Below are 21,234 nucleotides of genomic sequence, written 5' to 3' on the forward strand. Positions count from 1 at the left end.
TAAATATGGCTGAGACACACCATGCCCTTTAAGGTAGGCATGTTGTCTGATGGAACACTCAGTTTCTTAATTACCTGCACACTTCTTACAAATGACAACACAGAGATTGATGGATGCCCAGTCAGGATCCGGTTCCTTGCAGTCAGCACAGGACCTGTTTGAGTCATTGAACCAGATCTTCTCAGCTACTTCATAGTCAGAGAGAGTTTCCGCAATAGACTGCTGTAATGCTTCGATCCACTCCTGCTTCTCTTTTTCAGACTCTGCCGTAAAGCTGAAACCCATTGACAAAGGGTCTTCCAATTAAATACAAAATAGATCAGGCCTATTTGTTTTACCAGCTATTAAGAGATGTTAGCTGCATAAAGATGAGATCTGAGCATCAAGATAATCAAATTAATGCACATTAAATGAACCTTAAAATAAAAACCCTGCTTTGCTTTCTTACCTCAGTTAGTATTTGCCAACTTATACTCATCACCCTTATATATCATGCTTATGACAATATTTTATTCCCTTGTTAATTATGCTGTTTTAAATGTGCATTTTATATTTTACTTCACTTAGCAATGGTTTTTTTAAAAAATGTTTAAGATTTTTTAAAAACTTTGTGCTAAATGTGTATTCTGTAGTTGACCTCCTTTGTAATGTTTTGTTTTGAAATCTTTAAGATATTTTAGTTTTCTGTTAATTATGTTGCTTTGACTCTATACTCTATATTTGACTTTCTTCAGATTGTTTCGTTGATGTTTCGTTGATGTTTAAATATTCTGTAAACCGCTTTGAGATTTTTCTTCAAAATATAAAGAGTATAGAAGTGAAATAAATAATAATAATAATAATAATAATAATAATAATAATAATAATATACAAAGGGTGTGCATTGGGTCTGTGAGGAAACCAAATAATGAGGCTTTCCCCACGCTCAGAATCAAACTGTGATGTCAGGAAGCCTCATCAATGCAGATCTGGGTTTCCACAAAGACTCACATGTTGCTCTGTTGTGTCTGTCCTTTCTGTCTTGTATACAGTGGTATACAGTGGTACCTCAAAGTGGTACCTCAAAGTCGAACAGAATCTGTTCTGGAAGTCCATTCAACTTCCAAAATGTCCAGAAGCCGCAGAAGCAGTGTCGAACATTCAGATTCCAAAGAACGTTTGCAAACCAGAACACTCACTTCTGGGTTTGCAGTGTTCAGGAGCCAAAACATTCGACTTGCAAGGCATTCAGGATCCAAGGTACGACTGTACCTCTATCCTCTTCTATATCTACACTTTGCAAGAAGTGAAGTTGTCTAAAATATTGCCTGTACACTTAGGAGTTCTGGATTTATTTCCTTTTGTCAAAACACAGCAGAGGACTTAAACAAACAAACAAACAAAAAAGTCAAAAGATTCATTTAAGTTTTTCATTAAAAATAATAATTCCTATCCTGCCGTTTCAACAAAAGCAAACAAAAAGCAAAAAAGCAAAACAGAGTTCTGAATTCTACAGGCTGCATCCTAGACAGCCTCGTGCTGTAAGTCTCATTGGAAGCCTACCAGAGGACACAAAACAAGGACCGGAAAAGATGGTATAAAGTATTTGTTAAAGTACAAGCAAGAACAGTACACACCAAGTAGCCATCTCTTCATTATTTCACAGTAAGAAAGAACAAGAGACCAGTTGCCCTCCCATAAAAGGCAGCAAGCTGGAAAGAGGGTCAGAGCACAACGGTTGATTTCTGTTTGAAACAAGACCCTCTTGGCGGGGTCAATGCTGTGAACCACTGTTGTGGGTTCAGGTTGTATATATGTGTAAATAAACCATATATCCTAAAGATACTACAGTCTCTTCTGTGCCTCACTCCCGAAAGGAAACACAAACCCTAGGTTACCATGCCTGGAAGCTCTAGAACAGGGGTAGGCAACCTAAGGCCCGTGGGCCAGATGCGGCCCAATCGCCTTCTAAATCTGGCCCGCAGACAGTTCGGGAATCAGTGTGGTTTTACATGAGTAGAATGTGTCCTTTTATTTAAAATGCATCTCTGGGTTATTTGTGGGGCCTGCCTGGTGTTTTTACATGAGTAGAATGTGTGCTTTTATTTAAAATCCATCTCTGGGTTATTTGTGGGGCATAGGAATTCATTCTTTTTTTATTTTATTTTTCAAAATATAGTCCGGCCCACCACATGGTCTGAGGGATGGTGGACCGGCCCACTGTTGAAAAAGGTTGCTGATCCCTGCTCTAGAGGCCTTTACCACTCAGAGATTGGGATGGCATGCAACACTTTTCTTGCTCTATAGAACAGGGTTGCCATACATACAGGAATTCCCAGGCATGTCCTCTCCTGGGGGTACTACATGCCCGTCTAGGGAGAATTAAACATTTTAAAGCAAACGTCCTGGATTTGGGGTTTAATAAAAAAAATTGTGTGCATGGGCAGTTCTGGTTCAGGCTTGAATTCTGCCGTGGGGGACCCGGGGCTCTGGTTCGGGTGACCCGGGTTCTGGCATGAGTGGCTTCGGCTTGGCGGTGGCAGTAGGGGGCTATCAGGCAATTGCCTTAAAAAAGCTCAATGACTTTTTGTGTCCAGGCTTTTACCCTCTTGAAATATGGCAACCCTATGCGACAACAGCTGCACAGATGTTACTAGCCCAGAGATGGAAGAAACAACGCAGGCCAGGGAAGAATGGCAAACCAAGTTGATGGACCACGCTGAAATGGCAAAATTAACTGGGAAGCTCAGAAACCAAGAGGACAAGAATGGGGGGGAAATTTTAATAGATCTACGAGACCATTGTAAACAGATGAAAACATTAGCAGGATTTTAACCACATTTGTAAAGTAACAAAAACTGTGGATAATTTAGAGGGACAAAATATTTGGATAATGAATTGATATGTAGGTGTAAATATTATCATTAGGACCCATGGAGGGGGTGGGATGAAGCTGTGAGATTCAGAGTAATCTCTGTATATGGACTTTAAAATGATTTTGTTATATGTTGTTTATTTTGTAAAATCAAACAAAAATTATTTTATTTTTTTTAAAAAAAATATATGGCAACCCTACTACAGAATAATAATAATACTTCATGTAGGTGGTTTCAAAGGTTCTCAAAAATAGTTTCCATAGTTATTTACATTTCCATTATCAAAACAAGTGTTCCAGAGACTTACCTAAAGCTCTTGTAGGGTGTGATTATTTCGAAAGATTGTTTAGCTGTGCGGTCTACCTGTCTCACGTTGGCTACGTTCATGGGGATTATAGTGATGCCATATCCAAGTTTAAAATCCTAGAAATGGGTGTGGAGAAGGAACACATAATTATGAAATGGCATATAATAGCTTTTAACAACAGTGATTTACAAAAAATGAGGGGAGACAGTATTTGCCCACTCAGCTTCAGGTGACCTTGCTTGTCTTCCTGGGAAACACCTGTATCAAAGATCAATTCATTGGGAAGGCAAAGAGAAAGCTGTTGTGATTCCCTTCAGGACTTGATCCATTGAGCTATAAAAGTAGGGTTGCCATGCATTCAGAATTTCTTGGAAATTCATCCTTCACAAACAGCCTCCGGGCGGAAATCGCTGGAATGTCTGGGAAAATCCGGTTGCAGCCCATGTCAGTAGTATAGATTTTGGTGATTTTCATTTAAAATAGCTCAGAAACGTTTTTTGCTCAACAACTTTGCCAAAAACAAACTCAAAAACATTTGTGTCCAGATTTTCACTTTTTGAAATATGGCAACCCGAATAAAACACCCAGCTCAGATAGTGTGCCAGGCCAACATGGGTGAGCCAATCTCAGCTAGTTGACCCTGAAAGACTACATCAAGTCTCCCCTCTGGAGTCACCATGAAGGTGCCACCTTCTTCTTTGAGCTTAATTTGAGTACCATTTATTTAATATATTCATACACTGTGTAATATTTAAGGCAGCCGGTAGCTGATTTACAAAATAACAGAGGCAATATGTACAATATAACAAGCAATGAAACAGAGAAACTCTAATATAATATATTGCAATAAAACAATAACACCCCCACCAAAACAAAATAGCAGCAGAGTCTGAAACATATTTTGAGCCAGGGACTTTTTGCTGTCTTAGTTCTTAAAAAGAAAAAGGGGGGAAAGCTACGGTCTTATGTCGGGAGGTGGGGTAGCCTGACTGATGGTTGGTTTTGCTCAGGCATAGGCAAATTTGGCCCTCCAGATGTTTTGGGACTACAACTCCCATCATCCCTAGCTAACAGGACCAGGGGTCAGGGATGATGGGAATTGTAGTCCCAAAACATCTGGAGAGCTGAGTTTGCCTACGCCTGATTTTGCTATTGCTTTGATGCATTTATTGTACTTTTACTGAATGCTTCATTTCGTATTAGGAAGCATCTTCATTTGTTAATGGCTTGTTATTGACATGAGGTGCTTTGAGTTCAACTTGATTGCTGGGGAAGCTGCATATAAATATTAAATCAACTCAGATGTATCACAGTTGCCAAGCTATCCTTGTCTATGTATGACTGCAGCTACCAGCCACTGAGGCCACCTGGGCCTCATGTGTCAATGCAGAATTAAAAAGTACCCTCATATTAAACACTTGATCCCTCAAGGAGAGTGTTGCCCCATCTAGAACAGAATGTCTACCCACATCATGTAACCACTAGGTTCAATCGTGACCGACTCTGGGGTTGTGGCGCTCATCTCGCTTTATTGGCCGAGGGAGCTGGTGTACAGCTTCCAGGTCATGTAGCCAGCATGACTAAGCTGCTTCTGGCAAACCAGAGCAGCACACGGAAACGCCGTTTACCTTCCCACCAGAGCGGTACCTATTTATCTACTTGCACTTTGACATGCTTTTGAACTGCTAGGTGGAAAGGAGCAGGGACCGAGCAACAGGAGCTCACCCCTTTGCAGGGATTCGAACTGCCGACCTTCTGATCGGCAAGTTCTAGGCTCTGTGGTTTAACCCACAGCGCCACCCGCTTCCCTCCCACATCTTACACACCCCTATAAATCTTTTGTGCTCAAAGGAACTTCAGAGAATTAAGCACACGACATCCTGGGAAGCTTATATAAACTAGGTCTCAGACCATCAGACTCCTAAGGTTGATGTTCTTCAACCCCCAACAATTGTTGCAAAGTAGGTATGCAAAATTTTCAGTCTGGGAATCCTCTTCATTACTTCCATTCATCACTTTGGGTCATTTTTCCATTTCCTTTTCTGTGTTGTTAGTCCTCACTCACTTTTATGACTCCAATAAAACTCTCTCCTTTTGCCTTCATTTATTTCTTAAATCAATGGTGATCTACCTGATGTATCTGCTCTGGTACAAGGCAACGATTTCTCTGGAGACTCCATAGAGGCTTATTAATCCACTCCTATCAGTCGTATGGGTGGAGAATCAGCACTATAATCACCTGTCAGCTTGGGCTTGGCAGCACATTATATAGCAATGATGTGTACGCTAAGAGGAGGGTAAACCAGACATAATATATAGACTTGGTCAAACTAGGAAGTATGAAGAAAGGCAGAAAGTTCCTGGGATATTTAACCACAATCTTTGCCCATCATCCTTAGCTAACAAGACCAGATTTTCATCTTCCAAGCCAGAAAAGCAAATGGTTTGGGGTGATGGGAGATGTAGTCTGAAGGGCCACATTATTGCATAGGCAAGATAAGACAGACAAAAGTAAATTATATAAGATAGATGAATACATTAGCTGGAGATCACTAGAAGACTTCTAACAATCAAAGGAATAGGAAATTGTAGTTATAGCATCATTTATTTCCTCTGCTTTTCTGGCACACTACAACATGAATGATCACAGGATTTTATCCCTTTGCATTTATGATCTGGCACAGGGATGACCTACTGGTTCCCTGTAGACCAGAACCAGCCTCCGCAGTAATCTTATCCAGTCCCTGCAACTCACTCCAAGTTTGGATCAAGATACACAGTAAACATCTTTCCACAATTTGCCAAGAACTGTCAATCACTGTCTCTGGCTCCATTTACCATTGGCCTCTTTGCCTTCTGCCCTGCCAGACTCAATGGGGACCAGCCACCATGGTGGACCAATTGTCAGAATCAATATAAGATGTTTCCTAATAAGCTCTTAGACGCCATTTCAGTTGTCTTTAAGCAACATCTTCTTTATATAACTATTATTATGCAATCATTCCACAGACTACTGTGAATGCTACTAGATTATCTACAAGATTAAGCTGTATTCAGAGCATGGGACTTGAAACCACAGTTGTGGGGGGCCATTCCAAGAAAACAACACACACCCTATGCTGAGATCTTACTTTCATAGGCTACTTTTTTTCCTTGTTCTTTTTCCCAATATACAGAAAGAAAACATCACATTTTATCTCACTACTCACATTTCAGAGTGCAGAGAGCTGCAAACTTTGGCTTTAAAAAGCCAAATCTATGGCATATTTTCTGTAATTCCTTTTTTTAAAAAAATACATGTTAACTTTGCAGTTTATACTTTTAGCTAGGGCTTTTTATTTAGCCAGAACTCACCATAACTCAGTTCCAGCACCTCTCAGGTGGGCACCATTGCCATTATAAGAGAACGAGGGAGGCATTCATGGTGTGTTCCGGAACCTCTTTTTCTAGAAAAATGGCACTGCTTTTAGCTCTCACACTGCAGTATCTTTTAGATTTTGACCGCCAGTAGTGACCATTGCACAAATCTCATGCGACTCTGAGATCAAATTGGAACTAGAGGTTTTCCAGTACACAGGTCACACATTTAAACAGTACCCTATACCAGCTATCAGGAACAAGCCAGAAGTTAAGGTTAAAAGTGAATAGAATTCTCTGGAGTGATGAGGATACCAAACAATAGCAGAGGAAACACAAACATAAAGAACATAGTACAGTGGTACCTCGGGTTAAGTACTTAATTCGTTCCGGAGGTCCATTCTTAACCTGAAACTGTTCTTAACCTGAAGCACCACTTTAGCTAATGGGGCCTCCTGCTGCCGCCGCACTGCCGGAGCACAATTTCTGTTCTCATCCTGAAGCAAAGTTCTTAACCCGAGGTACTATTTCTGGGTTAGCGGAGTCTGTAATCTGAAGTGTATGTAATCTGAAGCGTATGTAACCTGAAGCGTATGTAACCCGAGGAACCACCTTAATCATGTTTACATCAAAAATAACAGAGTACAGTTGCAGCCTGCAGCTCCTGCAGCCAATCAGAAGCCTCATCAGACGTTTGGCTTCCAAAACAACATTCAATAGCCGGAACACTCACTTCCGGGTTTTGATCGGGAGCCAATTTGTTTGGGAGCCAAGGTATTCGAGATCCAAGGTACAACTGTATTTCCAGAAGTTTGTTCCCACAAGATGCAAGACAGTACGTTAAGAGGCACACTTGACACTCTGCAGATCAAGTACACAGTACGCAAATCAGTTGTCTAGCAAACATCCCAAATAATCTCACATAAGCAATAAGCAGAAGAGGATAACAACAGCCAAACTAGATAGCACACAGCAAGAAGGGCAACATACCGATGCAATCGAACAATCCCCATTTGCACAACAAGAGGGCAATTCCCTCTCAGCTGGGCTTCTCTAGTACAGGTGCTGAACACCATAATAATTAAATGGAGCTTATTCAGAATTTCACACCCTGGTGACTAATGGACTCCAGCACTTGTGATCACATTACGTCCCCAGCTCTGTTCATTTATATTCAGATGTCTGAAGAGTCAATATCAATGACTGGCATTTGCTTAACAGCCAGCAATAATGAAAAGATTACAGAATCAAAGACCCATGAAAAGAGTCATTCCGTCCAGCCCCGTCATTTTGACAAACCCCAAGATGTTCATCCCACCGGGCATTCATGCTGGTTGTTTAGAACAACCTCAATCATAGTCATGATCTCTTCGGGTATGTCAGGGGGAAAGGGGAAATAAGCTCTCTGACTTTTTCATGGATAACCGCAACCAGTGCCACAACAAATTTGTTTTATGTCTGAGCTGCATTTAGCCATTTCATTATTCCAGTCCCATCTCTCTTGGAAACAAACCTCTGTTTCATGTACAGAAGCATCAATAAATGTCCATAGGGCATTTCAGCTCCCTCCTTCCAGCAGCACCCTGGAAAAATCACTCCAGGATTCAGGGGAAACGCAAGGGGATGGCAACAGAAGAGGACATTTGCACCCTTTTCTCAGTGTTTCTGTAGAAAAGCTGTGTGTCCTGCTCCTCCTTGGATCCCTGGAAGACTCCAGCAGCCTTGCTCATCTGTTTACCAATTAGCATTCCCTTAACAAAACTATTATATCTGTCTCATAGCAACATGAGTCATGAAATCAGTTCCTTCAGGCCTCATTTGCTTGGTTCCTCTGCATCAAAACTCCTCAAATTTCTCTTAATCATCTGCTAATGTTGTCCTCAAAAACAAGCCCAAGGTCTAAAATTGGACCAAACAGAATGGGACTTGCCACTTCTGAAAATGTATCAAACTCCATCGCTTCCCTTCCACTTGTCCTTTCTCCTCCCAGGATTGTAACCCTCAAAATGCATCTGGCTAAGCTGTCATTTTGATTATTCCATGCATCTCCTGTCTGGCCTCCATCCTTGTTGCTTCTCTAGTCGATCAAGTACACAGCTGCTAATGGCAAGTCCCTGTCCTCCTCTCCCCATTCACTTGCTCCCTGCTTCTTTTTCCTGCTGCCAATCAAATGCGGGCTTCTCACTCTCAAGAACCTCGTCAACTCTCCATTTCTATCACACCCTCTTGCGGGGAGAGGAAGGGAGAGTTTTCAGATGGCAATGCTTTATTTTTAAAAAGAAACGTTTGTCACTATTTGAACATGAAGAGAACCTTCTTAGTCAGCTTAATCAACAAGCACAAATTGAACAAAATCTTGTGGCACTATAAAGAAGGGAAGCTGTGGGCCTTCAGAGGTTGTTGGACTCCATCTCCCATGAGCCCCAGCCAACACTCAAGAGATGTTGGGGCCACTGAAGTCCAACAACATATGCAGGGCCATCCATAGGTTCCTCATCCAAAAAATCAATTGTGACATATGGCTTTATGGGTCAGAGCCCACCTAAGTAGTGGCCAAAAACAAGAAAGTTACACTTGGCATAATATTACGAGGCATTACTTTTTAGCATGAGAACCCTTTAACAACACCATGTGCATGTTTGCAAATCCTCACTAGATAGTAAAAGCCAAACTAAAAATCTCCGTGAATGGTTAGGCCTATATGGGAAAACATAATCACTTAGGTAAGTCAGTCCCATGTTGTTCAGGGCTATATATGTCAGCAACATCACCTTCAACTTGACCCAGTAGCAAGTTGGCAGCCAGTGCAATGCTTTAAGCAGCAGCATCACATGTTTGTGGTTGTCTGATCCAATCAGCGGCCACACAACTGGGTTCTGCACCACTATTCTGGATCAACACCAAGGAAAGCCCCCCATGAGTGGCTTGTTGTAATCCAGTCTTGAGGCTGGCAATGCCCAAGTCACGGTGGAAAGCCTGTCCTTGTCTAGGAGTGGCTGTATCTGGTGCTGCAGGTGAAGAGGCTGCTTGCCACTGGGGCCATTGGGGTCTTCAGTGACAAGGATGGAACATGGATCACCCCCAGAGTACATACTTCATTGTTTGGAAGGAGTGCAGCCCCAGAAAAGACAATCTGCCTAACTCCCAGGCCCAGGAATCACCCGTCCACAAGACCTCCTTCTTGTCAGGATTAGGTGTCACATTATTGACCCTTGTCCAAGTCACCACTGAATCCAGGAACTCATCCAAGGCCACACCCAATTCAAACATAACTGAGAAACAGAGCTAGGTGTCAGCCTGCAAATGAACAAGTGCTCCAAATCTCTTGGTGCCTGTTCACTGACCCCATTAATAACATGCCTAATATGATTTTTCAAGCACAGAACCTTTTAAAAAAATTAAAGCTTATATTTTAAACCCTTATGCTAATTAGTAATTAACCTAGAAATGATTATCTCCAAATCTGGAAGAGTTGTGTACAGCTATTAACCAAATGAAAAACAACAAAGCCAGTGGACCTGATGGGATACCTGCCAAAGTCTTCAAAGTGGACGGAACTGAACTTACACAACAACTTCACAAGCTCATCGGGAAAAATCCGGGAGAGAGAGGAGATCCCAGTAGACTTTAGGGATGCCCAAATTATCAATCTCTCTCTCTTTTTTTAAAGGTGACTGTGTAAACTATCAAGACATCTCTTTATTAGCTGCAGCCAGAAAAAATTTTACAAGGATCTTAGCAAACCATCTCCTAACAATATCCGAGGCTACCCTTCCTGAATCCCAAAATGGTTTTCGACCTTCTAGGGGGACAGTGGACATGATTTTCACCACTCAACAGCTTCAGGAAAAATGCTGAGAGCAAAACCAATCCCTGTATATGCCCTGTAATGCCCTGTGGACTGTCCTTCTGCAAATTGGCTGCCCAGATAAATCTTTGAACATCCTTCGGCTCCTCCATATTACAGCAACAATCGTGGATAACAATGGATCTCAATATGAACCATTCACAGTGGAATCAGGTGTTAAACAGAGTTGTGTTATCGCCCCAACTCTATCTATTATTTTCATTGCCATGATCCTACACTTTGTCGAAGAGAAACTCCCCACTGGAGTAGAAATCATATACTGAACAGATGGAAATCTCTTCAATCTGAGCAGGCTGAAAGCAAAGAGTTAGATTACCATAACTTCTGTCATAGAGTTTCAGTATGCTGATGACAATGGAGTGTGTGCACACTCAGAGGATGACCTTCAAACTATCCTAAATATCTTCGCAGAAGCTTAAAAAAAGCTTGGCCTTTCGCTCAACATCCAAAAAACCAAAGTGCTGCACCAACAAGCACAAAACAACCCCTCTGCAATGCCACATATCCAACTCAATAGTGTAACATTGGAAAGTGTCAATCACTTTTCCTACCTGGGCAGTTATCTTTCCACAAGGGCCGACACTAATGCCAAAATCCAGCATCGCCTGAGCTCTGCAAGTGCAGCTTTCTCCCGATCAATGTGCAGAGCGTTTAAGGACTGGGACATTCGCAGAGAAACCAAAATGCTTGGTTACAAAGCTATTGTACTACCAACCTTACTGTATGCTTGTGAAACATGGACCACTTTTAAATGCCATCTCTAACTCCTTGAAAGATTCCATCAATGGTGTCTCCAAAAAAAAATTACAAATGACTTGGGAAGACCAGCGAACAAATGCCAGTGTACTGGAAGAAGCAAAGATCACCAGTGTTGAAGCAATGATTCTTCAACATCAACTTCGTTGGATTGGTCATGTTGTTCGGATGCCTGATTATCATCTTCCAAAGCAACTACTCTATTCTGAACTTAAAAATGGAAAGCATAATGCTGGTGGTAAACAAAGGAGGTTTTAAGACTTTCTCAAGGCAAATCTTTAAAAATGCAGTATAAACACTGACAACTGGGAAACACTGGCCTGTGAGCGCTCCAGTTGGAGAACAGCCTTTACGAAAGGTGTCATGGACTTTGAAGACACTTGAACTCAGGACAAAAGAGAGAAATGAGCAAAGAGGAAGGCACGTTTGACAAACCCTCACCGTGATCAACTCCTGCCCAGAAACCTATGTCCCCACTGTGGAAGGACGTGTGGATCCAGAATTGGCCTTCACAGTCACTTACAGGCTCACTGTTAAGATTGTGTTCTTACTCAGCTATGAGTGATCGCCAAAGAAAATGATTTCTGATGTTGCCAATTTTCAAGTGCAGATATTATCAGAACAGCTAAGAGTGGGAAAACGCACACACAGGATATTATGTGCTCCTAACACATTGAAAATATATGGGTCAGTTTGTTCTGCCTGAAATAATTGGTCAAAGTGACTTCCCAGGGGAGGTAAGTGTCCTCTTGCAAAGTAAGCAACACCCTCACCTAGTCAGCTGTGACAAGCACTCCAGGCCTTGTGGGGCTTCCTTGCTGTGGGAATTAATGGCTATATATATCCAGGCCATGCTTTTGAAGAGACTTGGAAGGGACCTTAAAGCTAGGACAGTGCCCTCTGCAAACTGCCTCCACTCAGAGGAAAGTCAGTTAGGTCATGCTGGCAGTGAAAATTTGGTCTAAGGGGACTCCAAGTTATCTTGTCATTTTAGCCTATGTGCTTCCACTTGGCATTTTCTTCTTCTTTTAAAGAGTTATCCATCTCAGTTTGATGGGAAAAAATTCATTTAGGGCAGTGCTACCAGAATAGGGTGTGCACCCAAATTTCCCCACTGTTGTCGTGTTTACTACTGAAGAAAAAGACTAGTCCCCATCCACAAAGCTAAATATTGGTTTGTCATGAACGTTATATACGGCTTAACTCCAGAGAAGTGTACTCACATCTGAATCCCAAAATCAACAGTTAGGCAACACCTTCATTAGGACCAACTAAAAGGGCACAATATTTTGAGAAAAACTGAGTTCTCCAAAAAAATTCTGTCAGGCTTGATGTTTTCCAAAGCAGTGAGGAAAGGGGAGGAATCAAAAGAGAATAAATTGCTTTGATTGATAGCCATAAGGTTCCAAATCTAGATTCAGTCACAAAATGGAGATTGCATAAATTCCTATGGGTGTTGCAGTTTTGTTATACATAGGATTCAGAGAAAAAGAGTGATGGGTGATCCCTGTTTTTGGAAGCAAATCTCAGAGGTTCTTAATAATAATAATAATAATAATAATAATAATAATAATAATAATATTTATTTAAAAATTAGTTTACAAAAGTGCATGCACTGTCTCTTTTTCAGGTTGTATTTTCTACAGATCTATTACATTTGTTGTGAGACATTAGTGTTATATGCAGTATAAGATTTGGAAAAAAACGAGTGGGGGGAGGTTCTTTGCTAGGCAGAAAGCAAGCATGATGCTCCCTCCTTTATTTCTTACCTTCCCATGCCAGGAATAGAAACTTTTGATCTCAGTATGTAGCAAGCCATAGCTGTTCGCTTTGTCCAAACTCAACAAAGGATGATTCCCACAAACCCACTGTATGCTCACAAACCAGAAGGGCAAATCATAAACCATGGATTGCATTACTGCTGCTATAAAGTTACACAAACCATAGACTGCCTGTTTTGGACAAAACAATTAGGTTTGGCTGCAAATGAAGATTAGAAGTTTCTGAACTTAGCTTACGAGGAGAGGAAAAAGGCAAGGGGAAAGCTTGAGAGTTCAGTGTTTTGTAGTACATGTGAATAGCCTTAAACACAGATTGTATACAGTGGTACCTCGCAAGACGAATGCCTCGCAAGACGAAAAACTCGCAAGACGAAACAGTTTTCCGTTTTTTGAGTCGTTCCGCAAGACGAATTTCCCTATGGGCTTGCTTCGCAAGACGAAACGTCTTGCGAGTCCTTGCGAGTTTCCTTGTTTCCTTTTTCTTAAAGCCGCTAAGCCGCTAATAGCCGTGCTTCGCAAGATGAAAAAACCGCAAGACGAAGAGACTCGCGGAACGGATTAATTTCGTCTTGCGAGGCACCACTGTACCTTTGTTCACGTAATATAGCATGAGAAGGTAAAAGTGGCTTTTATTTGCCCCTGATTGGGAAGAGGATCCAAAATAATGGTGCTTCCTCTGGACAACACAGAATAAAGGGTAAATTGCTCTGTGATTTTTAGATTCTCTTTCCTTGCTATGGCATCAGTGAGATAATTTTCATTTATCTCTTATAGATTGAATGTGGCTAAAATCAAAACCTCTTTAACGCTGTTTGATATCTATTTAAGTTACATAAGCATTTTCAATATATTCATGTGATTTTACTTGCCTCAACTCATCTACTTTCAGAGCTTGATATGAAATAACCTTGCTTCCTTCTGTGCTAAGCATGGAGGGGTTACAGTCATGTGATCCATTTGCTTTATCATTTATGTTTATGAAAACCTATGTTTCAAATCCTATATCTGGCCTGCTCACACAGATAAGAACTTCACTAAGCATGCTGGTTTAGCTACATCACAATATACAAATTATTTTAATGTACATATATCATTTTAATAGAGCATTTTGCTTTCTTTTCTTATTTAATGTGGCCAGTAGTTTTTGTGTCAGTTCCATTTTTAGCTCTGAAAAGTGACTAATAAATTCATAAGGTACTTAACAGACTGTGTTCAGATTAGAAATCTCTCTGTGTCAGAAGATTTTACCCTATCAAAAACTTTGAAGTTTGAAATTAACCTCAGACATAAAGTTGCACTATCAATAAACTTTGGAATGGACATGGGATTATGTTTAGCTTCATACTTTGTTAAAAAAAAAAATGCTGCAATATACTTTTGGACTTTTACCTATCAAATTTAAAAGCCATCAGTATATCAACTTGACCTCTTCTGCTTTCAAACACTGTTATTAGTCTAGACAGATGTCTTAACGCTACCATTAAAATAAACCTATGGGAGACACCATGGGAATAGTTCCCGGATAGATGAGGATTTCAGCACTCTCACAACACTCTGTGCACTTGCCCAAGTATCAATCAACAGAATATACTACCTCTTTCTAGGAGAAAAAATAAATAAAAATGCTAGATACCTCTAATGGCATCTAAGATATACTCCAGGGATGGGAGTCTTTGGTTCTATATTGTATGGATACAACTCCAATCATCCCTGGCTATGGCCCATGCTAGCTGGGGCTGATGGGAGTTTAGAGACGACGACGACGACGACGACGACGACGACGACGACGACAAAGAAGAAGAAGAAGAAGAAGAAGAAGAAGAAGAAGAAGAAGAAGAAGAAGAAGAAGAAGAAGAAGAAATGTTTCTATTTCCAAAATGATGAGATGGTGATGAACTCCATTCTCCTCTCATGGTCAGGGATAATGGAAGTTGCAGCCCAGCATCAAAGAGAGGTTACAGGTTCCCCAGAACCTGTAACCTGTAGCCTCAGAATTCGGCCAAGGAAGCATTTGGCCAATATTTAGTGATGTATGGAAAGCAAAAAATCAGAGAACAGGCTAGGATGAAGCTTACCTTACTAAGTTACCAACTCCTCTTATGTGAATCTGCTCTTTTGTGGGTGACTGCGTTCTGAGGCAAGGTTGACAGCAGCGCATGAGAGGGTTTTCTCTGTTGCAATGCCCCTTAATGAGCAACTCCTTCTCACAAGAGGTTAAATTCCTCTTTACATGTGTTACAGCAGAAAATATTGAACATTTTCCTTCTTAAATCAAGCTTTGGATTCAGTTGCTGCTTAGCATAGTAACTGAGAGCACTCAGAGTGTTGCTCTTTTTGGCCTTGTTTCTATGCCACTGTTTTTAGTCTGATAATCTGTCTTTTAATGCCTGTTTTAAAAATAAGCCATTTCGAGGTACACCTCTGTGGAGGGGAACAGCGGGACATTGATTTAAGTACAGTGGTACCTCTGGTTATGAACTTCTGGAGGTCCTTTCTTAACCTGAAACTGTTCTTAACCTGAGGTACTACTTTAGCTAATGGGGCCTCCCACTGCCGCCGTGATATTTCTGTTCTCATCCTGAGGTAAATTCTTAACCCGAGGTACTACTTCCGAGTTAGCAGAGTTTGTAACCCAAAGTGTTTGTAACCCAAGGTGTTTGTAACCCGAGGTACCACTGTAATAAACAAACAAACAAATAAATAAATAAATAAAGGCCTCACTCATAATGCTATCAGTGGGAAGAAAGCAGTGTTAAAAAGGCCCTTACTGAAGGTACTCCACCTAGCAGCTGTATGCCATTACTTTAGGACTGCAAAGGCTACATTATACCAAGTCAGACCAATAGTGTCTATGATGTCTGGGAGGGACTTCCCTAACCTCTCTGTATGGGGTTTTTTCCCTGGACATGCTGGAGATTGAACCTATGACCTTCTGTGTTCAAAGCATATGCTCCACCACAAAGGTAAGTGCCTTCTTCCAGATATATATAATGGGTGCTGCTGTGGTCTAAACCACTGAGCCTCTTGGGCTTGCCGATCAGAAGGTCGGTGGTTTGAATCTCCACGACAGGGTGAGCTCCCATTGCTCCGTCCCAGCTCTTGCCAACCTAGCAGTTCGAAAGCACGCCAGTGCAAGTAGATAAGTAGGTACCGCTGTAGCGGGAAGGTAACTGGCGTTTCTGTGCTCCCTGGTTTCCATCACAGTGTCCCGTTGTGCCAGAAGTAGTTTAGTCCTGCTGGCCACATGACCTGGAAAGCTGTCTGTGGACAAACGCCGGCTCCCTCGGCCTGAAAGCCAGATGAGCGCCACAACCCCATAGTCGCCTTTGACTGGACTTAACCATCCAGGTGTCCTTTACCTTTTTACATCGAGATTTATATATACACACAACACTTCTAATATTTCAGTTGCATTTGAATTCTTATCTCCTTCAGTCATCAAAAATACATCAATGGAAACCTTTCCTGGCCTTATCAGAATTATCCTCATTCTAAGGTTCGAATCCCCGCGATGGGGTGAGCTGCTGTTGCTCGGTCCCTGCTCCTGCCAACCTAGCAGTTCAAAAGCACGTCAAAGTGCAAGTAGATAAATAGGTACCGCTCCGGCGGGAAGGTAAACGGCGTTTCCGTGCGCTGCTCTGGTTCACCAGAAGTGGCTTAGTCATGCTGGCCACATGACCCGGAAGCTGTACACCGGCTCCCTAAGCCAATAAAGCGAGATGAGCGCCGCAACCCCAGAGTCGGCCACAACTGGACCTAATGGTCAGGGGTCCCTTTACCTTTACCTTTAAGGTGTGGTGGTGTTGCAGGCTGGCGGCACCTCGCACTGGCCCTCCCCAGCAGGAACTGCCTAGCTGGTAGAATTCCGGGCTGGAAGGCCACACAGTCCTCCCAGTGGCCGGGGAAGTTTGAATTCTGCCCAACTGCTGAATTGGCCAATGGCAGACAGGCATAGGGGTGGGAACCTGGGAGAGGGATGGACCTGACTGGGCTTGAGGGCTTCACTCAGGTCCACTCATCCTGTATTTAAACAGGCCGCCTCTTCTGCTGGGACACAGTTTTTTGCCGGATTATCATAATTTCACATATGGCCTAGTGGAAAACAGGTTTATCTAAGATTATCAGATGAATTCCCAAACCGGAATTAAGATTGCCGGAAGAAATATCAACAACCTCAGATATGCAGATGACACAACCTTGATGGCAGAAAGTGAGGAGGAATTAAAGAACCTTTTAATGAGGGTGAAAGAGGAGAGCGCAAAATATGGTCTGAAGCTCAACATCAAAAAAACTAAGATCATGGCCACTGGGCCCATCACCTCCTGGCAAATAGAAGGGGAAGAAATGGAGGCAGTGAGAGATTTTACTTTCTTGGGCTCCATGATCACTGCAGATGGTGACAGCAGCCATGAAATTAAAAGACGCCTGCTCCTTGGGAGAAAGGCGATGGCAAACCTAGACAGCATCTTAAAAAGCAGAGACATCACCTTACCAACAAAGGTCTGTATAGTTAAAGCCATGGTTTTCCCAGTAGTGATGTATGGAAGTGAGAGCTGGACCATAAAGAAGGCTGATCGCCGAAGAATTGATGCTTTTGAATTATGGTGCTGGAGGAGACTCTTGAGAGTCCCATGGACTGCAAGAAGATCAAACGTATCCATTCTTAAGGAAATCAGCCCTGAGTGCTCACTGGAAGGACAGATCGTGAAGCTGAGGCTCCAATACTTTGGCCACCTCATGAGAAGAGAAGACTCCCTGGAAAAGACCCTGATGTTGGGAAAGATTGAGGGCACAAGAAGAAGGGGACGACAGAGGACAAGATGGTTGGACAGCATTCTCGAAGCTACAAACATGAGTCTGACCAAACTGCGGGAGGCAGTGGAAGATAGGAGTGCCTGGCATGCTCTGGTCCATAGGGTCACGAAGAGTCGGACACGACTAAACGACTAAACAACAACAAAATCAGATGAAAATCCATGGCTGCAAGTGAGATTTAATGCAGGGCCTGTTCACCCGCAAACCAAGTTTTCTCATAAAAAGCACAATGCCACTGTCATTCTGCATATGCTTCATACCTGTAAAGTTTGAGAAATACTATACAGCATTTTCATCTGGAGCACTAATATGAATACTGATTACAATTCAGGTTGGGGGAAAAAGAAAAGCCAGACATTTTACCTGATCATTTTTGCAGATCCACACATTGTTTCCTTGCAGCAAGGTGAAGATTTTGGCTTTGTATCCTTTCAGTTCCAGATACCCGCTTTTCTCAGGAGGAACAGCGGTTCTCACTCGAGAGATTTCAGGTTGTGACTGCATAGCTCTGAGTATTGTAGCAATCCAGTCATTTCTTTCATCTAAAAAAATAAAAGGGAAGAAAATGGCTCAAAAACTACTCATTGCAAGCAACTATTCAACACGATTTTAATGCTGAATTTTAAAAATGTTTTGCTTATGACTTTGTTTCACAACACTGACATAAGCTTTGGGGACACAATGTTGAAAGGCAGGACATTAATCTGGAAATAAGGTGGAAAAATGAACTTGAAACATAAGTAATCCTGCAGATGTATTGTGTCCCCAACTAGGCGTGTGAGACACAATTCATTCCATAATATACTGGTATGTCGCAATAAATGCCACTTAGATGAGTAAGTATCTCCTCTCCTGAAATATCTTTTCATAGTAGTGGTCTACTTGTGTGACCAACACAATGTCAGAGAGGAAGATTTATGAATAAGGACTTTGTCTTCCATGAATAGAGCCATATTGTGTGTGTGTTTTTCTCCTAATCACAGGAGATATGCGCTTCTGAGTCCCCTTTCTCCATGTTTCTATTGTCCATATCAATAGAGCACTTTCGCAGTTGCAATTTTCATAGACCATCTGGTTGTAGCAAAGAAGGATAGGGCAATAAGGTCTGCATTGACTCCAGCTACAAAAGCTGAGGCTGCTGAAGAGGCCAGAGATCCATCTTGGCTGTCTCTTAGTGCAGACTCAGGTCATCAGTCCTGAGCTTCCACAGCCACCACTGGCAGGATCGACAGCAACAGCAGCCTATGATAATATTTTAATATCTTGCTAATGATGCTGTTTTAAATGTACACTCTTTATTAGACTTCACTTAGTAATGTTTTCTTCTGAAACATTTAAGATAAAAAATTAACTTAGCTGAGTTAAATGTGCATTCTGTGGCCGACTGCCCTCTTTTTAATGTTTTACGTTGAAATCTTTAGTATAATACTTTACTTTCCCATTAATTATGCTGCTTTGAATGTATACTTTATATTTGACTTTCTTCACTGATGTTTTATTCTAGATAGCTTAATTTGATGTTTTCATGTAGGTTGTAAACCACTTTGATATCTTTTCTTAAGTATAAAGCAGTGTAGAAATTAAATGAAGAAGAGGAAGGAGAAGGAGGAGGAGGAGGAGGAGGAGAAGGAGAAGAAGAAGAAGAAGAAGAAGAAGAAGAAGAAGAAGAAGAAGAAGAGGAAGAAGCAGCAGCAGCAGCAGCAGCTTTAACAGATTTGTGGGTGCTGTAATAAACATTAACCAATTGTGCTTCTTTGGTTTTAATGGCATATTTAACTATAAATCTTTTGGCTTAAATGGCTATAAACACTAATGAAATTATGTCCACCTTTAACAAACAAACAAACAATTCCACTGTGGCCACTTTTTGACAATAGTGATATGAGTGCCAGCACATATTAGCTACTTTGAGCAGCAAAAAGAAAAAAGAAAAAAGAACAACACTAACTGCAACTATCATTGCAAAAAGGCCATAGCACACAACACATCTTAATGAGGAAGACAGACAACACTCCAATTCCATAGCTAACTTAATGGGGAAAGGAAAAATTCTGCATGCATCCAATCAACGAGAAGAAACACCTTCTGGAAAAGCTAGGCTTATACTTGACAATGGAAGTCCTCAGCCAGGGACCAGGCAAACTCAAAAGGGAGGCATTCAGTAATGTTGGGTTCTAAGATTGCCTTCTCCCACAGTGGCACTGCCAGGTATCAGCAGACTGGAAACCTCTATGAGAAGACTTCTTCAAAGAAAAGGTTGGGGAAAAAAGAAAACAGTCCCTTCCTCATTGCCTGCCTGGTCAGCCATCAGGTTTCCTTTCTCCAACTCACCAGGCAAACCACTACAGCAGCAATTCTCATCGAGGAGGGAGCATGCTTGTTTTCTCCTCCTGGAGGGTAGGACTCAGACCAATGGCTTCAAGTTGCAAGAAAGGGGATTCCAACTAAAAATTCAGAAAAACTTTCTGACTGTAAGAGCTGTCCAGCAGTGGAACAGACTCCCACAAGAGATGGTGGACTCTCCTTCCTTGAAGGTTTTTAAGAAGAGGTTGGATGGTCATCTGCCATGGATGCTTTAGCTGAGATTCCTGTGTTGCAGGGACTTGGACTATATGACCCCTGGGGTCCCTTCCAACTCTAAGATTCTATGATTCATAGGGCCTTTGTGCATTGCTATAAACATAAAGGTAAAGGTAAAGGGACCCCTGACCGTTAGGTCCAGTCATGACCAACTCTGGGGTTGCGTGCTCATCTCGCTCTTTAGGCCGAGGGAGCCGGCGTTTGTCCACAGACAGCTTCCAGGTCATGTGGCCAGCATGACTAAGCCGCTTCTGGCGAACCAGAGCAGCGCACGGAAACGCCGTTTACCTTCCCGCCGGAGCGGTACCTATTTATCTACTTGCACTTTGACATGCTTTCAAACTGCTAGGTTGGCAGGAGCTGGGACCGAGCAACGGGAGCTCACCCTGTTGCGGGGATTCGAACCGCTGACCTTCTGATCAGCAAGTCCTAGGCTCTGTGGTTTAACCCACAGCGCCACCCGCGTCCCTGAGTGTTATAAACATAGCAAAGCCCCAATCAGTCACACCCAGCCTCCTCAGTTCTCTGGACCCAAGTGGCACTCCAGTACGCTGACCTTACATGTTATTTCCATGAATGAATTCACATCCAAGTAGTGCTTAGGTTAACGGCTCCTCCATCTTCCTGTGTGATTCACCTTTTGCCAGGAGAATGTTCAAGAGGTAACTAACTGAAATGTTTCAACTCTTGTTCCCCTCTTAATACTCTATGGCCATCGGATTTCGCGCACACACACTCCATAAATAATTCAACCTGTACAATCATCTTCCATATTGATTCTGCGTCACACAAGCGAAAGGTTAATAAATGAACAGAGAAGAAGTTGGTTGGCGCTCCTTTGCTAAGCTTAAGCCCTGCTTTCGGTATCTTAAAAAAAAGTGGCTGGAAACACTGCCAAAAAATGACAACATATTA

At 42.0% G+C, this 21,234-nt stretch overlaps 1 protein-coding gene across 4 annotated transcripts in view; it reads right to left on the bottom strand.

Moving 5' to 3' along the window:
* ARAP2 (ArfGAP with RhoGAP domain, ankyrin repeat and PH domain 2) overlaps nucleotides 1–21,234 on the bottom strand; it is a 129,182-nt gene that overhangs the window by 70,742 nt on the left and 37,206 nt on the right. For all 4 annotated transcript variants that reach the window (XM_083630049.1, XM_083630047.1, XM_083630048.1 and 1 more), the window contains 3 exons: nucleotides 18,103–18,281; nucleotides 3,163–3,278; nucleotides 75–274 (listed from right to left, as the gene is read on the bottom strand). In XM_083630049.1, coding sequence (XP_083486175.1) covers nucleotides 75–274; nucleotides 3,163–3,278; nucleotides 18,103–18,281 — 495 coding nt within the window. The remainder of the gene's footprint in view (nucleotides 1–74; nucleotides 275–3,162; nucleotides 3,279–18,102; nucleotides 18,282–21,234) is intronic.

Source organism: Podarcis filfolensis, assembly GCF_964270895.1.
Source record: "Podarcis filfolensis genome assembly, chromosome: 9".
Classification (NCBI taxonomy): domain Eukaryota; kingdom Metazoa; phylum Chordata; class Lepidosauria; order Squamata; family Lacertidae; genus Podarcis; species Podarcis filfolensis.